Source organism: Lygodium microphyllum, chromosome 20 (assembly GCF_053477565.2).
Source record: "Lygodium microphyllum isolate KBCC chromosome 20, Lygodium_microphyllum_v1.1.10, whole genome shotgun sequence".
NCBI classification, from domain to species: Eukaryota; Viridiplantae; Streptophyta; class Polypodiopsida; order Schizaeales; family Lygodiaceae; genus Lygodium; species Lygodium microphyllum.
In genome coordinates, this window is record NC_141154.1 from 96,336,305 (window position 1) to 96,353,748 (window position 17,444).

The window sequence follows — 17,444 nt, forward strand, 5'->3', positions numbered from 1 at the left end:
CAATTTCATGAGAAGGCAATCAAGCAATGGGATTTACTTCAACAACGCGACCGTGAGCCTATTCCACAGTATACAGAGCGTTTTTGGAATGCACTTTTACAGCTACGCATGCTTGAAGACGTACCAGAGACGACACATAAGCGGAAGTACATGTCTGGACTTCTTGGACATTACTACGCTGAGGTGAATATGTTCAAGCCTGCTACTCTTGAAGATGCCATCTCCTTAGCTCACGACACTGAAGATAAGTTACGTGGAAGAGATCGACGACCACAGCCATTCCAAGCAAACGGTAATTATGGATCTAAACAATTCAATTCCAATTTCAGAAGGTTTAATCCAGGTCGTTTCTCATCACCATCTTTCCGCAAGAATTGGCCTAAACCACCTGCATTACCATCCACTGTCAATCCAAATCCTAAGCCTATTCCTCAAGCAAATCCAAATATACCCAGACTCCCAGCCATTGCAAATAATGTGACCAAAGCCAAGCCTATCGTATGCTACAAGTGTCACCAGCCAGGCCATCTCGCAGCAAATTGTCATTCAAAGAAGCCATCAGCACATATCAACTACCTTGGAGCTATGGACGAGGACGAGCATGAGGATATGCCAGATTTCACTGAAGAAGAAGATGATCCTACTACTACTTCCGACACTTTACTAGGTATGCCTACTTTACATTCATTATTGACTATGAAATGTATGGTGCATGGAAAAGAAAGAATTATATTGCATGATGACGGTAGTACCCACGACTTTATTTCAGCAAAATTGGTAAAGGAATTGAAATTGCATACAGTACCTACGCACTATCGCATAAAAGCTGCATTTTTAGGCACTAGGTACAATGGCACACAAGAAGTTCAAGATTTAGAAATTCAAATTGGTCCATATATTGAAAGAAGAAATTTCTTAGTTGTCCCATTACAATCTAGCGACATTATTCTAGGAATGCCATGGAGACACCAACATAATCCCAATATAGATTATTCCACACACACAATGAATATTAATTTTCAAGGAAAATCTATTACATTATTTGGTATGCATGCATCTCATATGTTTCCACTGCTTTCGCATACTCAAGCAAAACGTGCACTACGCAAGAATACTAAATCATATCTCATTTGGGTGAATGAATTGCACGCAAAAGAAACTCATATGCACTCTAGGCATAAGGAATTTCTTGCATATTTTAAGGATTGTTTTGCAGAAGACCTACCACCAGGTTTACCTCCATCACGTCCAGAAGACCATAAGATTGACCTAATACCTGGCACACAACCACCTTGCAAAGCCCCATATAGGCACAATCAAATAGAGCAAAAAGAAATCCAGAGTCAAGTAGAAGAATTACTAAATAGAGGCTTAATTCGACCTAGCAGTTCTCCATTCGGTGCACCTGTGCTCCTAGTCAAGAAAAAGAATAATACTTATCGGATGTGTATTGACTACCGAGCATTAAACAAGATCACTGTAAAGAATAGGTATTCTATACCTAGAGTTGATGACCTTATGGACAAACTGCAAGGATCTTCTATATTTAGTAAAATTGACCTTAAATCTGGATATCATCAGGTGAGGTTAGATAGATCCGACATATTTAAGACTGCATTCAGGACACAGTTTGGCCATTACGAATTCTTAGTTATGCCATTCGGATTAACTAATGCACCTGCCACTTTCAGTAGAATGATGAACCGTATTTTTCTAAAATATCAGTATTGTGTGATTGTTTTCTTTGATGATATTTTAGTATTCAGTCAAAGTGAAAAAGAGCATTACGAGCATTTATCATTAGTTTTTCAATTACTGAAAGAAAATCAATTGTTTGCAAATCCTGACAAGAGTGAATTCTTTAAGACAGAAATAGAATATCTAGGTCATATTGTATCAGAAGAAGGAATAAAAGTTGATCCTAAGAAAATTGACGCAATATTGCATTGGCCTATTCCTAAAAATGTACATGAATTACGTTCATTCCTTGGTCTTGCTAGTTTCTATAGGAAGTTTGTACGTAATTTCTCATTACTTGCTTTACCATTGACCAAACTTCTTAAGAAAGGTATTGTTTATCAATGGACTGAAAACCAGCAGAAATCCTTTGATTTACTCAAACGTGCATTGACCAATGCCCCTGTCCTACAATTGCCTGACTTTAATAGACCATTCTTTTTAGTTGTGACTGATGCTAGCGGATCAGGAACAGGAGCCGTGCTAATGCAAGACAACCATCCAATAGCATATTCTAGTTCTAAGCTGAAACCCTCTGAGCTTAAATATTCCACTTATGACAAGGAACTCTTAGCAGTTGTACAAGCATTAAAACAATGGAAGCATTATTTAATGGATTCAGAATTCATGATAAAGACCGACCAGCAAAGCATTAGACATCTACTTAGCCAACCCCAAATTTCTGACCGTCATATCAAATGGGCTTCATTCATTCAAAGTTTCCATCCTATCATTCAATACCAACCTGGAAAAGAAAATGTAGTTGCTGATGCATTAAGTAGAAGACCTGCAATTCATAACATTTCTATCATATCTTTTGATTCTTTGATTGCTATGAAAGACACATATCACCAGGATATTACTTTTCATTCTGATTGGCAAAAATTAGTTCAAAATAATTTCATTCCTGTTGATTCATTATCATATAATGATGGATTCATGTTCTTTGAAAAGAGACTGTGTGTTACTATTCCATTCCGATCTTTTGTTTTGAATGAAATTCATTGTCCCCCATATCAAGGTCATAGAGGTATCATTTCTACATTACGCATGTTAACTGAAGATTTTTATTGGCCACATATGGATGCAGATGTGTCTAATTTTGTTTCTGAATGTCTGATTTGTCAAAGAATAAAGAGACATCATGGTAAACAGTATGGGTTATTAATGCCTTTATCTATTCCATCTAAACCTTGGGAACATATATCTATGGATTTCATTACTGGCTTACCAAATACTAAATCTAACCATGACATGATTTGGACAATTGTAGATAGATTTAGTAAGCAAGCATATTTCATTGCATGTAAGAAAACTTTAACAGCATCACAAGCAGCACAATTATTTTTGAAAACTGTTTTTACTAACCATGGATTGCCGAAAGTGATTATTTCAGATAGAGATTCTAGATTCTGTAATAATTTCTGGATTACACTGTTTGCAAATCTAGGCACAAAGATTGATTTTTCATCTGCATTTCATCCAGAAACAAATGGACAAACAGAAGCCACAAATAGCACTATTCTAGATCTTTTACGTGCATACACTATCTCTAAACCTCAGACATGGGATACTCATTTGCATTTATTACAGTTTGCTTACAATAATACTCCGCACACATCTACAAAGAAAGCACCTTTTGAAGTTATTTATGGATATAGATTATCTACACCTGTTGCATCTTTGTCTAATAGAATACAAAGTGCCGATGATATTGCTGTTATGCATAACACTATTTTTGATGAGGTCAAGGATATGATTGCTAAAGCCCAACAATCATATACCAAACAAGCCAACAAGAAAAGACAAGCCATGAATTTCAAAGTAGATGATTATGTTTGGCTTAGAATAGAAAAGCGTAGACTGCAAAGTGTAGATAGACATCCAGTTGTCAAATTAGCCCCTAGATTCTACGGACCATTTAGAATCATTCATAAGATTAATGACAATGCATTCAAGTTAGAACTGCCATCACATTGGAAAATTCATAATACATTTCATATTAGTTTATTGAGACCATTTAGAGGACAATTACCTATCCACCCTGTCTATGAAAACCCACCTTTACTAGAAGAAGAGACTGAAATCCTTGAACCAGAAGCCATCATAGACACTAATTACATGACCACTAGAACTGGCCGAAGGTACTCTAGATATCTCGTGAAATTTAAGAACCATCCTGTAGAAGAAGCACAATGGATGCACGCTAGAGACCTAAATGCTTTCCCCACTCTGTTAGCTCCACATTGAGCTAATAGCAATTGAGGTCAATTGCTATCCCACCCTGGGGGTATGATGCCAGGAGGCATATTCCACGGTGGATTCCGTGAGGTTTTACGGTGGATTCCGTAAACTTAGATGACCGGGGCTCATACGCAAAGAGGATTCTTTGTGCGAGAAGTTGATGGGGACGCCTGTCCTTTTCGGGCGTTTCATTAATTTAGTGTGTACATGGGTGATTCCATAGCGGGTGATTCCGCAAAATGCATACTAAATTAATAAACGTTTATGAGTTTAGAGTGCGCACTCGTAATAAATTAAGGTTAGGATTTATTTCTAACCAGTTGATTTATTTATGTAGCTGAAGACTGCTAGGTATTCACTTTTGTCGGTTTAATTGTGTTATTTTACTAACGATTGTGAATGCTTCAGTTGATGTGTAGAGATAGCAGCAGTGGCGGAGGAAAGCATTGGAGTCTAGCGGGTTTTCGACCTTTGGATATATTTTGATAGGCGCCACGCCTATATTTTGATTATGTCTATAGAGACATTGATTATTTATTATTATTTTGTATGCGCTTATGCGCCTGGATATGTTATTTCTATTTGGACATTGAGATTGGGCGTGCCAGACTCTTTGGGCACCGTCCATTAGCTTTATTTTCCTATTTTTGGTAGAAAGTAAACTCAAAAGCTAAAAGCTTGTCATATTTTTGTAATTGGGCTATTTTTGAGCAAAAAGATTGGAAATATATATTAAATACATGCTTTGTGAAGCGCTCACACAAGGCATGGGGGAGATTCAACCCAATTTGTCTCTTGTCTCATGTCGTGCTTGTTTTTACATTGGTTTTTGTGCTAAAAAGTAGAGTGCTTTGTTCTTGGGGACCTTTGGGAATTCACTACGTGAGCTACCTGCGTCCGATCTGCGCACCAGATTAGAGGGGTGTTTGTGCTACTTTTGAGAAGATCAATGTGATACTGTTAACCTTGAGACGAACAAGGTGGAAAATCCAGAAAATCTAAAGCAGAAGACAAGGCCAAGGCAAAAGTGAAACGGAAGACAAAGGCACACATGAAAAAATGCAAGTCAATACTTTTGTAAAAGAGCACAAGGCGCACCATGATTTATTTTAAGAGTGCCAGCGGGCTCTCACCCGTGCAATTTGTAAAAGTAGATAGGCAGTAGGAAGGAAGCTAGGGAGATAGGAGGACAATGGGAAAAAGGGCCTAGGCCATGGTTGGCCATGTAAAAAGGAGTTTACTGCCCAAGGGAAAGGGGGTTTTTATATATAAAGTTCAAAAAGTGAATGAAAGCTCATTCTTTGATGTGTGACAAAGTGGACTTCTCTTCTTCTTTTCTTGTCTTCTCTTGCTTGCTTGTGAGTGCTTGAGGGAGGGAGTGTGAGTGTGTGAGGGTGAGGGATCGTAGATGGAAAGCTCTTCTCCATCTCTTCTCTCCCCTTCTTCTCTTCTCCTCTCTTGTCTCGCATGTGGCTATGGAGGATGGAGCTTAGAGGAAGAGGCTTGAGGATTCTTGAGCTTGCATCACGAATCGTGGAGCTATCGGAGTGCTTGAGAGAGCAAGCAACTCAATCAGGCATCAAGGTAAGCTCACTACACTCGAAGAGAGGGATAGTGCATCAACTATGTGAGAGGTAGTTGTTAATGCTCACTTGAAACACTTGAAACAATAAGTGGTCCATGGGTCTTGGCGGTCTTGCCTCTAAATTTTGGTTCCATTGCCGAGACCAACAGATTCAAGCTTGAGCACTTGCACACTTCAAATTGAGCATCAAAGTAGGGGTTTCATCCCCAAATCCAAGCTTGAGATAGATATAAGGTTTTGGGTCTTTAATCAGTGCTACAAGTATTTTTTATTTTGGATGGTTCGTTGAGTAGGAGAAATTTGTTCAGTGCTTTGCTTTTGATTCTTGTTGCATTTACAGTAGGTTAAGGCTAGGAAATCAGTTGGAAAAGTGTAGGGTTTGCTGTTGCAAAACAGGCCAAACAGGGCATAGATATGGGAAAAATGGGAAGAAGCAATGCTGAAGGGGGTTGAGGTTGACAAGCAAAGGGGCACGATGTCATACTGCTGCGCATCCAAGGTGTGGAATCCACCAAAATGTTGTGTGTGTGACATTTGTTACTTTGTACATACTTAGTCGTTGTGTTTACATTTATTTTCTGCATGCGAGTATAGTGGAGAGAAGTTTGGAAACATAGTAATGGATATATTTGGGAAGTTTGGATCAATTTCAGAAGCACTAGAAGATCAATTACCATCTACCTTGGATTTTGCAATGGAGGTTTCTGCAAGTGAAAAGTTAAGGGTCTGGCAAGCAGTGCGGTTTTTAGGACTCCTATTTTAAGACACATATGGACTTGGTTGGGACTAGTGTCTGCTTCAAGAAAGGTTATTTGCGATTTATTAAAAGATGATTGTAGCTGTGTTCTGATTCTTGGAGGTGTTAGAGAGATGCTCTTTATGGAACATGACTGTGAGGTAGCTTATCTGAAGCAGAGAGTTGGTTTCATACGTGTACCAATTGAGACCGGTGTTCCTTTAGTGCCTTGTTTTATATTTGGGCAGACCCATGTTTACAAGTGGTGGAAACCCAAGGGCAGGGTATACAATCAGATCTGTCGACTGCTTCGCTTTGTGCCACTTATGTTTTGGGGAATGTTTGGGTCCCCTATACCTTTTTGTCGTCCGATGCACGTTATTGTTGGGAAGCCCATTGATGTGAAGAAAAATCCAAGCCCGTCTGCTAAAGAGGTTTCTGAAGTGCAATCAAGCTTTATCTTTGCCCTCTAGGAACTTTATGAGAAGTACAAAGCAGATGCAGGATACATGTGTATTCCACTGTATGTGTACTGAGCTGAAATGTTTAGATTGTCACTGGGGTACCTGAGATCATGTAGGATCAAATATGTCAAGGCTATTCCAGCTTCGTATGCAAACATGGGCCTGGTCATTTTCCAATTACTACAATAATAGAGGACATAGAAGCTTTGGACCCTAAGCAAGCCTATCTTTTTGCTGTAGAGCCTCGTTCTGTTATACCAATGGGCATTGTGGTGTTGTGCCATCAGATGGGATATTTGCCATTACGAAGAATGAAGGGTCATCAATACACCAAAGCATCTATTAGAAGGAACTATATGTGCAATTGTGTCAATGACCTTTGTAGCTCCACTTGAGCGACTGAAATTAGAGTACATGGTCCGTGGTGCTCAGCATAATGTACTGGAAATAATACGTGTCATTGTAGTGACTTAAGGAGCTTGGGGGAAGGAAAAGGGACGGATGGCTATTTTGAAACAGATGGCTATTTTGAAAGGAGGCTTTTTGGGGGGAAGACGACGCTGAATGAAGTAGGAAGGAGGCACAAGGCAACAAGGAGGGTGACAGCAACGAGGAAGAATCAGGCGATGAGTGAGCAGTGAGCCAGTATTTGTGCATTGCTGCAACCCCGATGTGAAATCTGTTTCCATTATCGGTAAAGCAGGTCTGGGACAACGAGCTGGAGAACAGAGAATCGAAAAGGGGAGCCGAAGATGATAAGGGGGCAGTTCACAGAAAGATAGATGTATGAAAAAGCAAAGAAGCTCGAGACGAAAAGGAAGATTTTTTGCCAATCGGAGGATGCTGCAACAACTGCAATAATGATCAACGAAGAAGGAAAGAAATGAAGAGTACCTACACCTTGTAGCAAGGAAGCTGATGTGATGCAGAAAAGAGGAAGATCGAGTCAAAGAACTGATGAAAAGAAGACAGGCAGATGAAGAAAACAAACTCGAAGGTGACTATCTATAACGAAGGGAGAATGATGACGATCAAGGAAGTCAAAAATAGATGAGTACAGAGACCAACCATTGATTGGAGGAACGACAATGGAGTAATGCAAAAGCTGGCAATAAAGACACAGTAGAAGACTTGAAGATGATAACAATGTGCCACAGAGAGCCTAAAAAATCAGTGGCGCCTTCACTGCGAAGCTTCTCCAATATCACAGTGATGTCGTTCTTATCAATCTAATTGATCACCTTGAGATCCCGTATGACCGATTAAGATCCATTGTTCAGCCTGATTTGCTGAAGAGTGTCTCGTTCTTCATTCCGAATACCTACAGAAAGACAGGCACGTGGAGGTATTGCAGAGAATGCCTCTATCACTGAGGTTGTGACTAGCACTGGCAAAATATTGTCTTTTGATTTCCTTGTCATCTCTACAGATTTTGTCCATACCAAACCTGCCAAGAAAACATAATGCATTCAATATTTTCAATTGGAGCAAGAAAAGTTGAATAAGGCAAATAGTGTTTCGATTATTGGAGGAGGGCCTGTTAGTGTGGAATTAGTTGGGAAGATTGTCGTTGATTGATCTGAGAATAAAGTTGCTCTTATGCACAGTGGTAATAGGCATCAGCTGATGTTTTAATTGGAAATTGTAATTTTGAGGGCAATCCATCTATTGTTCCATGCTAACTATTTGGCATTGCTGCCTCTTGTAGTTGCATATACTTTGGCTAGAACTGCCAGTCTCTGAATCAGAAAGGATCTCTTCTATAAACAGCTTGTTTATACACTGCTTTTAATTGAAGGATTGGATTTGATCAAACAGTGGTCTGGACAAAAACTTGGATTTCTATTCTGAGGGCTGAGACATATAGAAATGTTGTCCTAGATTGGGTTTAGAATTCTCAGAAACTGTGGATAAAATTCAACTAACTCCATTCAAACCAAAATAGGGAGAGTAAAAATTATCACAGATAAAAAGGCAATGACTATGAATGCTCCAGCGGCGTGGCTGACGACTCTGCTATCATGCATTGAAGCTGTGTGGAGCTACACTGATCACTATTCTCATTTCTATTCGTCTTCAGTTATTGGTAGAAATTTTTAAAAAAAATAGAGACTTGGTATCATTTTCTCATCTTGCTCATTTGCTTGATTGATCTTCTATCCTGAAGTTATTCAAAGTCCTCTGTGGTCGCGACTTTGCTTTTGAAAAACCCTTCGACATCTTTGGTGAACCCGACGTGAAAGCGTCGCATAAATTTCAGGATGGGAGATACTTCAGCATCCATTTTAGCCTCTTCTACAATTCCTGCTTCGTCGTCTACTTCAGCTCCATCATTGACTGCTGCTTCAAGTACTTCAACGGATGATTTAAAGCAAATTTTGCATAATATGTCTATGTATATGCAGCTTCAAAATCAGCAAACACAATTGTATATGCAGCAGCAGCAGCAATTGCATCAACAATAGTTGTCTCAGCAAAGGCAACTATATTCAGAGCAGGAGAATGCAATCAGCGAGACTAAGTCGATTGAAGCAGTTGAGAATGAGAAGAATCTATTTGATGGCTATAATGTTTCAGCTTACTTGAAGACGTATGAGATCAAGATGGGATTTTTTGGAGTACCAGCTGGACTTATGAGTAAGTATTTCCTTCGTCTTGTCACACCCGCCTTGAGGGCAAAAGTGATTGATCTTTTTATTCAAAATTCGCATTGGCAAGATTTTAAGAAGGCCCTGAAAGAAGAGTATTTCCTTGAGGACTTTGGGATGGCTACACGGTGGTCATTCCGAGAGTGGGTCTACATGCCAAACAAAGGTCTAGCTGCTTCAAAGTTGATACGAGAATTTGAAGAGAGGTATAGTCAACTTGATGCCATTGAACAAAGAGCATTGGATGTTGAGAAAGTTGAGCTTTTCTTGCAAGTTGCAGATCCTGCTCTTCAGGAAGAATTAGGAGAGCTTCTTGAGGATTGTACGAAGCCTATGGGTCTTAAAACAGATTGGCAAGATGCCCAGGATGCAGTCTCGACTTTGACCAAGAGGAGGATATGGAAGACCCGCCTACAGAATGGATCTATGACATCGACGCCGTCTTCTACTCCTATGCCTACTTCTATCCCTATTATTTCTTCTCTTCCTCAGCCAGTTTCTTGGCCTATGCTAGTGCCTACTGTTTCTACTCCTCCCGTTCCTCCTGTTCCAAGACCGATGCCAGCTCCTTCTGCTCCAAAACCATCCACTCCATCGGTGCCTTCCTCTCTTGATGACATAATCAAAGGCATAACGGATTTGACACTGGAATCAGTTAAAGCAGAATTGGTGGGAAAATTGAAAGAGCAGTTTGCTTCGACTGCGCCTACTATTTCTTCTAGTGCTCCTATTGCACCTAGAAGAGATCGAAGATGCATTTGGTGTGATAGTACGGACCATCAGCATTGCAGGGATTGTGAATCTTTTCAGGATGCAAGGAGGAAGAATTTGGTATTTTGGGGACAAGATGGTAAGATTTGGTTGATTGAAACAGGAGCTCCGCTTGCTACCAATTTTGGGAAAGGCGGAATGAAGAAATTAGTGGATGACATGGCTGCACGTACTTCTTATGTGGCAGCTAGAGGAGATGCTTCTGCATATGGAGTTCAGATTGAGAAAGGATCAGAGAATCAGTCAGCATTATGGACTTATGCTATGGAGACGGCAAACAAGGGAAAAATTCAGCAAACTGTTTTGACTAGTGCAAGCTCTAGCATCAGATTTGAGATAGGTTGGGATTCGCCTGTTGACAGGTACACTATTTATGCCTACTTGGCTAAATCTCAGGGAGCAGATGTACTTGTTGAGGAGAAGCATAAGAGGGATGAAGAAAATCCAAGTGCAGCTAAAAAGACTAGAGGGGGTGAGTTTGTTACTCCACCTACTGCAAGACCGTCTTTGAGACCAGGGCCAGAACGACAGATGGAAGATGCTCAAAAGAAAGAAAAGAGGCAAGAGCCTAGAGAGAGAAAGCAGCCATGGTTTAGATTGATGTCCGATATTGAGACATATACAGACATGAAGAAAATCTTTAATGACAAGATACTTGGCAGTGAGGTGACTTTTACTATTTCTGAGGTTTTGGGCATCTCAAAAAGAGAGTTTCAAGATCAGTTCCAAGAGGTCTTGAAGAGGAAAAGACATGCATTGCCTACTACTGATACACAGGGAGTTTTGATTGGGGAGTTGGATGAGGATGAGGATGAGGTTATGGTTGAGAATGCTTCTGTTTTTCCACAGATAGAGAAGAGGGTTCAGCCTATGCATTATGCTGAAACTGATGAGCCTGTTTTGATACCGCGTAGTCACTTCTCGCGGAGTCATTGGGCTAGGGCGACTACAGAAACGATGGTAAAAATTGGAGAGAAACATGTGCCTTATGTTACTTTGGTGGATCATGGTTCAGAGATTAATCTCATAGTTCGTGGAGTTTATGAAAGTAATAGATGGCCTATGGATGTAGAGCATGGGTGGCGTATGAGAGCCGCCAACAACACTGCAGGTGATTTGTATGCTGCCTATCCTAGTGTCAAGGTTTCTATTGGAGATGTAGAGGAGGATTTCCATTTCTTTGTGCAGGATTCATGCTCTTATCCCATAATTCTTGGACAGCCATTCATCACAGAGATGTGCATGGAAACAAAAGTAATGGATGATGGATCTGCTTATGCACGGATTCGCAGTAAAGATGGCATGAGAGCAGTTCAATTTATGATTGTGTGTGTGAACCATGTTAGAAACAGGGATACTCTTAGGGATGCACCTTTGCCCACTGCAAGGGATTCGGGTTTTCATTAGGTACCGTTGTTTCACAAGACGACGGTGGTACAGAGCAGAGGAGATTGGAGTTCTCACCTCCTGGTAGCAGTGTTTTCTCCTCCAGTTTTGTTGGGATTTCAGCAAGCAATTTGATGAGCTATCAGAAGATTTCTAAGTTGCCTAGAGATACCAAGCAGTACATATGTAGCAAGGAGAAAATTTTGAAAAATGCAAGTATTTTAGAGGATGATGAGCATATAGATGGGATGTATGATAGTATGATTTGTGCAGATACGATGAGACAGAGATGGAAAATATGCTGAAAACTGATATGCAGAGTTGTCATAGTAATGTATTAGTACAATCCCTGGACATGTTTCATGAAATTGCAGATTTTGTGTCACAGATAGAGTCAGAGACTGAGGTGACTCAGCAAAAAGTATTGAGTGCTGAAGAAATTCAGCAAACAGAGTATCCGGCTGATTATGATCAGCTTACAGAGACACAGAGGGCTGAAAATTTTCAGCCAACAGAGTTTACTGCTGAAATATTTCAGCATCCAGAGTTTAGGGCTGTTCCTATGCAGTCCATAGAGCAGAGGGCTGAGGATATTCAGCCGCTAGAGTGTAGAATTGCTGATTTACAGCAAGATTTGAGTAATGCAGAGGATCATAATGAAGCCAGGGTTGACACGAAATACAAAACTGTGGATAAGAAGGTGAAGCCGGCAGTTGTACCGCTTCCACCTGACAGTGATCAGCAAATAGAGAGGGCTGCCAAACAGCCAATTTTGAGGAATCCAGAGCATATAGGCCATAAATTTTCAGCAGAGACTCTTGCTGAATTAAAAATTGGAAATGGTGATTTCTTGCTACCCACAGAGAAGCAATGCTTTCAGGAGATGCTTGAGCGACATGGAAGGGGGTTTGCTTTTTTCCCGCATGAGATTGGATGTGTGAATCTAGATATTGTTGCTCCTATGGTGATCTTTACTATTCCTCATATTCCATGGAACCTTCGACCTATTCCAGTGCCTAAGGCACACCTGCCAAAGCTAATTGATTTGTTGAATGAGAAAATCAGGATGGGAATCCTAGAGCCTTCATCTGCACCATACTCAAATAGGTGGTTTACGGTTCCAAAGAAGAATGGTACTCTCCAATTTATATAGGACATGCAACCAGTAAACAAAGTTACTATTAGGAATGTTGGTATAGGTCCAGTTGTGGATGAGTTTGTAGAAGCATTTGCTGGAGGTGCCATCCATTCTTTAGGTGATTTGTATTCAGGATATGATCAGTTTCAGCTGGCTTTGGAAAGCAGGGACATAACCACTATGAGAACTCCTATTGGGCTTGTCAGGATGTGTACCTTGCCTCAAGGTGCCACTAATTCTGTTGCGCATATGATGAATGCCATGCATAAGGTCCTTCGTGATTACATACCTCAGCTTACCATGCCTTTCTTGGATTATGTGCCCATTAAGGGGTGTGCAGAAGAAGAGAAGAATGAGAGTTTAAATGAGCAGGGATGCAGATACTTTGTGGCTGATCATATTTTAGCTTGTGAGAAGATTTTGGCCAGTTTAGAAGAACTGAACTTGACACTATTAGGGCAAAAATCTGTTTTTGGAGTAAATGAGGTTGTCATTGTTGGACATATGTGTGGGTATTATGGCAGGAAACCCTCACCTGAGAAGGTGGATGCTATAGGAAAGATTACGGAGTATTATTCTACCACTTCAGAGGTACGGAGATTCATTGGAGCTTGTGTGTTTTATATGATATGGATACCCCATTTTGCACACATAATAGATTGTTTATATCAGCTACTTCGAAAGGGGCAAAAATTTTATTGGGATGAGAGCCACACTAGAGCCATGCGAAAATTGAAGAAGTTATTGCAGATTGCTCCTACTCTCAGGAAAGCGGATTATAATTGCAGAAGGTCTATTGTATTGACAGTTGACACTAGTCCAATTGGCATAGGTTGGGTTGTGGGTCAAGATGATGCAGATGGAAACATGGATGCTATTCGGTTTGGGACGAAAGTCCTAAACAAGAGACAGAGGAGATATCTGCAAATCAAGAAGGAGTTATTGGGGATTGTTACGGCTCTCAAATGTGACAAGGAGTACTTTATTGGAGCCTTAGTTGTGGTAGAGACAGATTGCTTGCCATTGATAGGTATGATTACGAGTTGCTCTACTCCGAATATAGCTATGCTGAGATGGATTGCATACATCAAGTCATTAAATCCAGAATTTAAACACATAGCAGGAAAGGATAATCCAGTGGTAGATATGCTGTCTAGAGCCAGATATGATGATGAGGAGACACTACTTGCAGAAGAGGATGATGCAGAAATTTCAGCCGCTATGGTTGATCATGTTTGCCATGCCTATGATATTGTGGCTTTCATAGAAGAACTCTATGTTGGAGATTGGTTGCAGATTGGCAAGTACCTTAGTACACTAAGAAAAAGAGATGAATGGATAGATGAAGAGTTCAAGAAGATTAGAAGAAAAGCCTATGGTTATTTTCTCAAGGATGGATTTCTTTGGAAGCATCCGAAGAAAAGAGATGGATTACCCTTGCAGGTTGTCTGCGATAAAGAGACACAGTTACAGGTGATGAGGGAGTTTCATGAGAGTCCTTGGGATGGTCATAGAGGAGTGTGGGCTACTTATGAGAAAATCAAGGAGAAATATTGGTGGAAGGGCATGTATAGAGATGTTTCTCACTTTGTAGAGACTTGCAGAGACTGCCAGATGTATTCGGTAGTGCGTCATCGAGATGAGCTTCATCCGACCTATCCGCTATGCATTCATTATAAGTGGGTAGTTGACTTGGTTACTATGCCTATGGGTCTATGGCAGATGAGATATATTGTTTTGGCTAGAGAGGATCTTACCAATCATGTTGAGGGCAGACCTTTGAGAACGAAGACCACTAGTGCAGTGTGTAAGTTCTTATTGGAAGAAATTTTTTGCAGGTATGGTTGTGTGGGTAAGATCACTGCAGATCATGGTGAACTGGATGCAGATGAAGCTAGGGAGTTTTTCTCTCAACTAGGAATCAAGTTGGCTCTAACCACAGCATACAATCCACAGGGAAATGGAAAGAGTGAAAGAGGGCATCCGCCGATAGTGAAAGCATTAGCCAAAGCATGCAGAGGACAGATTGGAGAATGGCCGAGACTTCTACCTTTTGCTTTGTGGGATGATCGTACGACTCACAATGTTACCACAGGATATATGTCCGCAGAGTTGATGTATGGTCAGAAACCGGTTATGCCGACTGAGACTTGTGCTTTGACTTGGTCAGTTTTACCTTGGTAGGAGGATTTGACGAGAGAGGAGCTCTTAGCTCTTCGGATTCGGCAGTTGGAGAGAAGACCAGAGGATATTCAGCTAGCTATTGACAGGTTGAAGGTTGCTAGATTAAGAAATAAGGATAGGTTTGACAGCAGGCATCACTTGCAGCCTAGAGCAATAGAAGAGGGAGACTGGGTATTAGTCTTTGATAGCAGCCTTGAAAATCAGTATGCTGCACTTCGGAAGATGGTGAAAAGATAGTTTGGGCCGTACATAGTTAGACATGTCTTTGATAATGCAACATATGAGCTGACAGAATTGGATGGGACAGTGCTTAGAGTGCCTAATGCAGGAAAAAGAATCAAGATTTTCAAGAAAAGAGATGATGAGGATTATGCATTGGAAGAATTTGCAAGAGAAGAGCAACAAGAAGAAACTTCAATAGAAGAGACAGATGATATGACAGATAATCTTGCTGAAGTACCGGAAATACATAATGAAGAGATTGATCTGTTCGTGGATCTTGATGATAATGATCATGGGTAGTTGGCCCATCCGGAGGATGCGCAGGATTAGAGGGGGTGGATGTCATACTGCTGCGCATCCGAGGTGTGCAATCCACCAAAATATTGTGTGTGTGACATTTGTTACTTTGTACATACTTAGTCATTGTGTTTACATTTATTTTCTGCATGCAAGTATAGTGGAGAGAAGTTTGGAAGCATAGTAATGGATACGTCTGGGAAGTTTGGATCAGTTTCAGAAGCACTAGAAGATCAATTACCATCTACCTTGGATTTTGCAATGGAGGTTTCTGCAGTTGAAAAGTTAAGGGTCTAGCAAGCAGTGCGGTTTTTAGGACTCCTATTTTAAGACACATATGGACTTGGTTGAGACTAGTGTCTGCTTCAAGAAAGGTTCTTTGCGATTTATTAAAAGATGATTGTAGCTGTATTCTAATTCCTAGAGGTGTTAGAGAGATGCTCTTTATGGAACATGACCGTGAGGTAGCTTATCTGAAGCAGAGAGTTGGTTTCATACGTGTAGCAATTGAGACAGGAGCTCCTTTAGTGCCTTGTTTTATATTTGGGCAGACCCATGTTTACAAGTGGTGGAAACCCAAGGGCAGGGTATACAATCAGATCTGTCGACTGCTTCGCTTTGTGCCACTTATGTTTTGGGGAATGTTTGGGTCCCCTATACCTTTTTGTCGTCCGATGCACATTATTGTTGGGAAGCCCATTGATGTGAAGAAAAATCCAAGCCCATCTGCTGAAGAGGTTTCTAAAGTGCAATCAAGCTTTATCTTTGCCCTCCAGGAACTTTATGAGAAGTACAAAGCAGATGCAGGATACACGTGTATTCCATTGTATGTGTACTGAGCTGAAATGTTTAGATTGTCACTAGGGTGTCTGAGATCATGCAGGATCAAATATGTCAAGGCTATTCCAGCTTCGTATGCAAACATGGGCCTGGTCATTTTCCAATTACTACAATAATAGAGGACATAGAAGCTTTGGACCCTGAGTGAGCCTATCTTTTTGTTGTAGAGCCTCGTTCTGTTATACCAATGGGCATTGTGGTGCTGTGCCATCAGATGGGATATTTACCATTACGAAGAATGAAGGGTCATCAATACAAGAAAGCATCTATTAGAAGGAGCTATATCTGCAATTGTGTCAAGGACCTTTGTAGCTCCACTTGAGGGACTGAAATTAGAGTACATGGTCCGTGGTGCTCAGCATAATGTACTGGAAATAATACATGTCATTGTAGTGACTTAAGAAGCTTGGGGGAAGGAAAAGGGACGGATGGCTATTTTGAAATGGATGGCTATTTTGAAAGGAGGCTTTTTGGAGGGAATACGAAGTTGAATGAAGTAGGAAGGAGGCACAAGGCAACAGGGAGGGTGACAACAAACGAGGAAGAATCAGGCGATGAGTGAGCAGTGAGCCAGTATTTGTGCATTGCTGCAACCCCGATGTGAAATCTGTTTCCATTATCGGTAAAGCAGGTCTGGGACAACGAGCTGGAGAACAGAGGATCGAAAAGGGGAGCCGAAGATAATAAGGGGGCAATTCACAGAAAGATAGATGTATGAAAAAGCAAAGAAGCTGGAGACGACAAGGAAGATTTTTCGCCAATCGGAGGATGCTGCAACAACTACAGTAATGATCAACGAAGAAGGAAAGAAATGAAGAGTACCTACACCTTGTAGCAAGGAAACTGATGTGATGCAGAAAAGAGGAAGATCGAGTCAAAGAACTGATGAAAAGAAGACAGACAGATGAAGAAAACAAACTCGAAGGTGACTATCTATAACGAAGGGAGAATGATGACGATCAAGGAAGTAAAAAATAGATGAGTACAGAGACCAACCATTGATTGGAGGAACGACAATGGAGTAACGCAAAAGCTGGCCAATAAAGACACAGTAGAAGACTTGAAGATGATAACAATGTGCCACAGAGAGCCTCGAAAATCAGTGGCGCCTTCACTGCGAAGCTTCTCCAATATCACAGTGATGTCGTTCTTATCAATCTGATTGATCACCTTGAGATCCCGTATGACCGAT

The 17,444-nt window shown here is 40.7% G+C and overlaps 1 protein-coding gene and 1 pseudogene across 1 annotated transcript; both read left to right on the plus strand.

The window, feature by feature from the left end:
- The window catches only part of LOC148019143 (diacylglycerol O-acyltransferase 2 pseudogene), a 164,752-nt pseudogene extending 157,914 nt beyond the window's left edge, over window positions 1-6,838 (plus strand).
- A 6-nt stretch (window positions 6,839-6,844) lies between these two features.
- On the plus strand, window positions 6,845-16,251 carry LOC148019144 (diacylglycerol O-acyltransferase 2D-like). The gene is made up of 3 exons (XM_087701310.1): window positions 6,845-6,864; window positions 6,909-7,084; window positions 15,698-16,251. Exons 1-3 carry the CDS (start codon window positions 6,845-6,847, stop codon window positions 16,249-16,251), a joined length of 750 nt encoding a protein of 249 aa, XP_087557436.1.
- The last annotated feature ends 1,193 nt before the right edge of the window (window positions 16,252-17,444 follow it).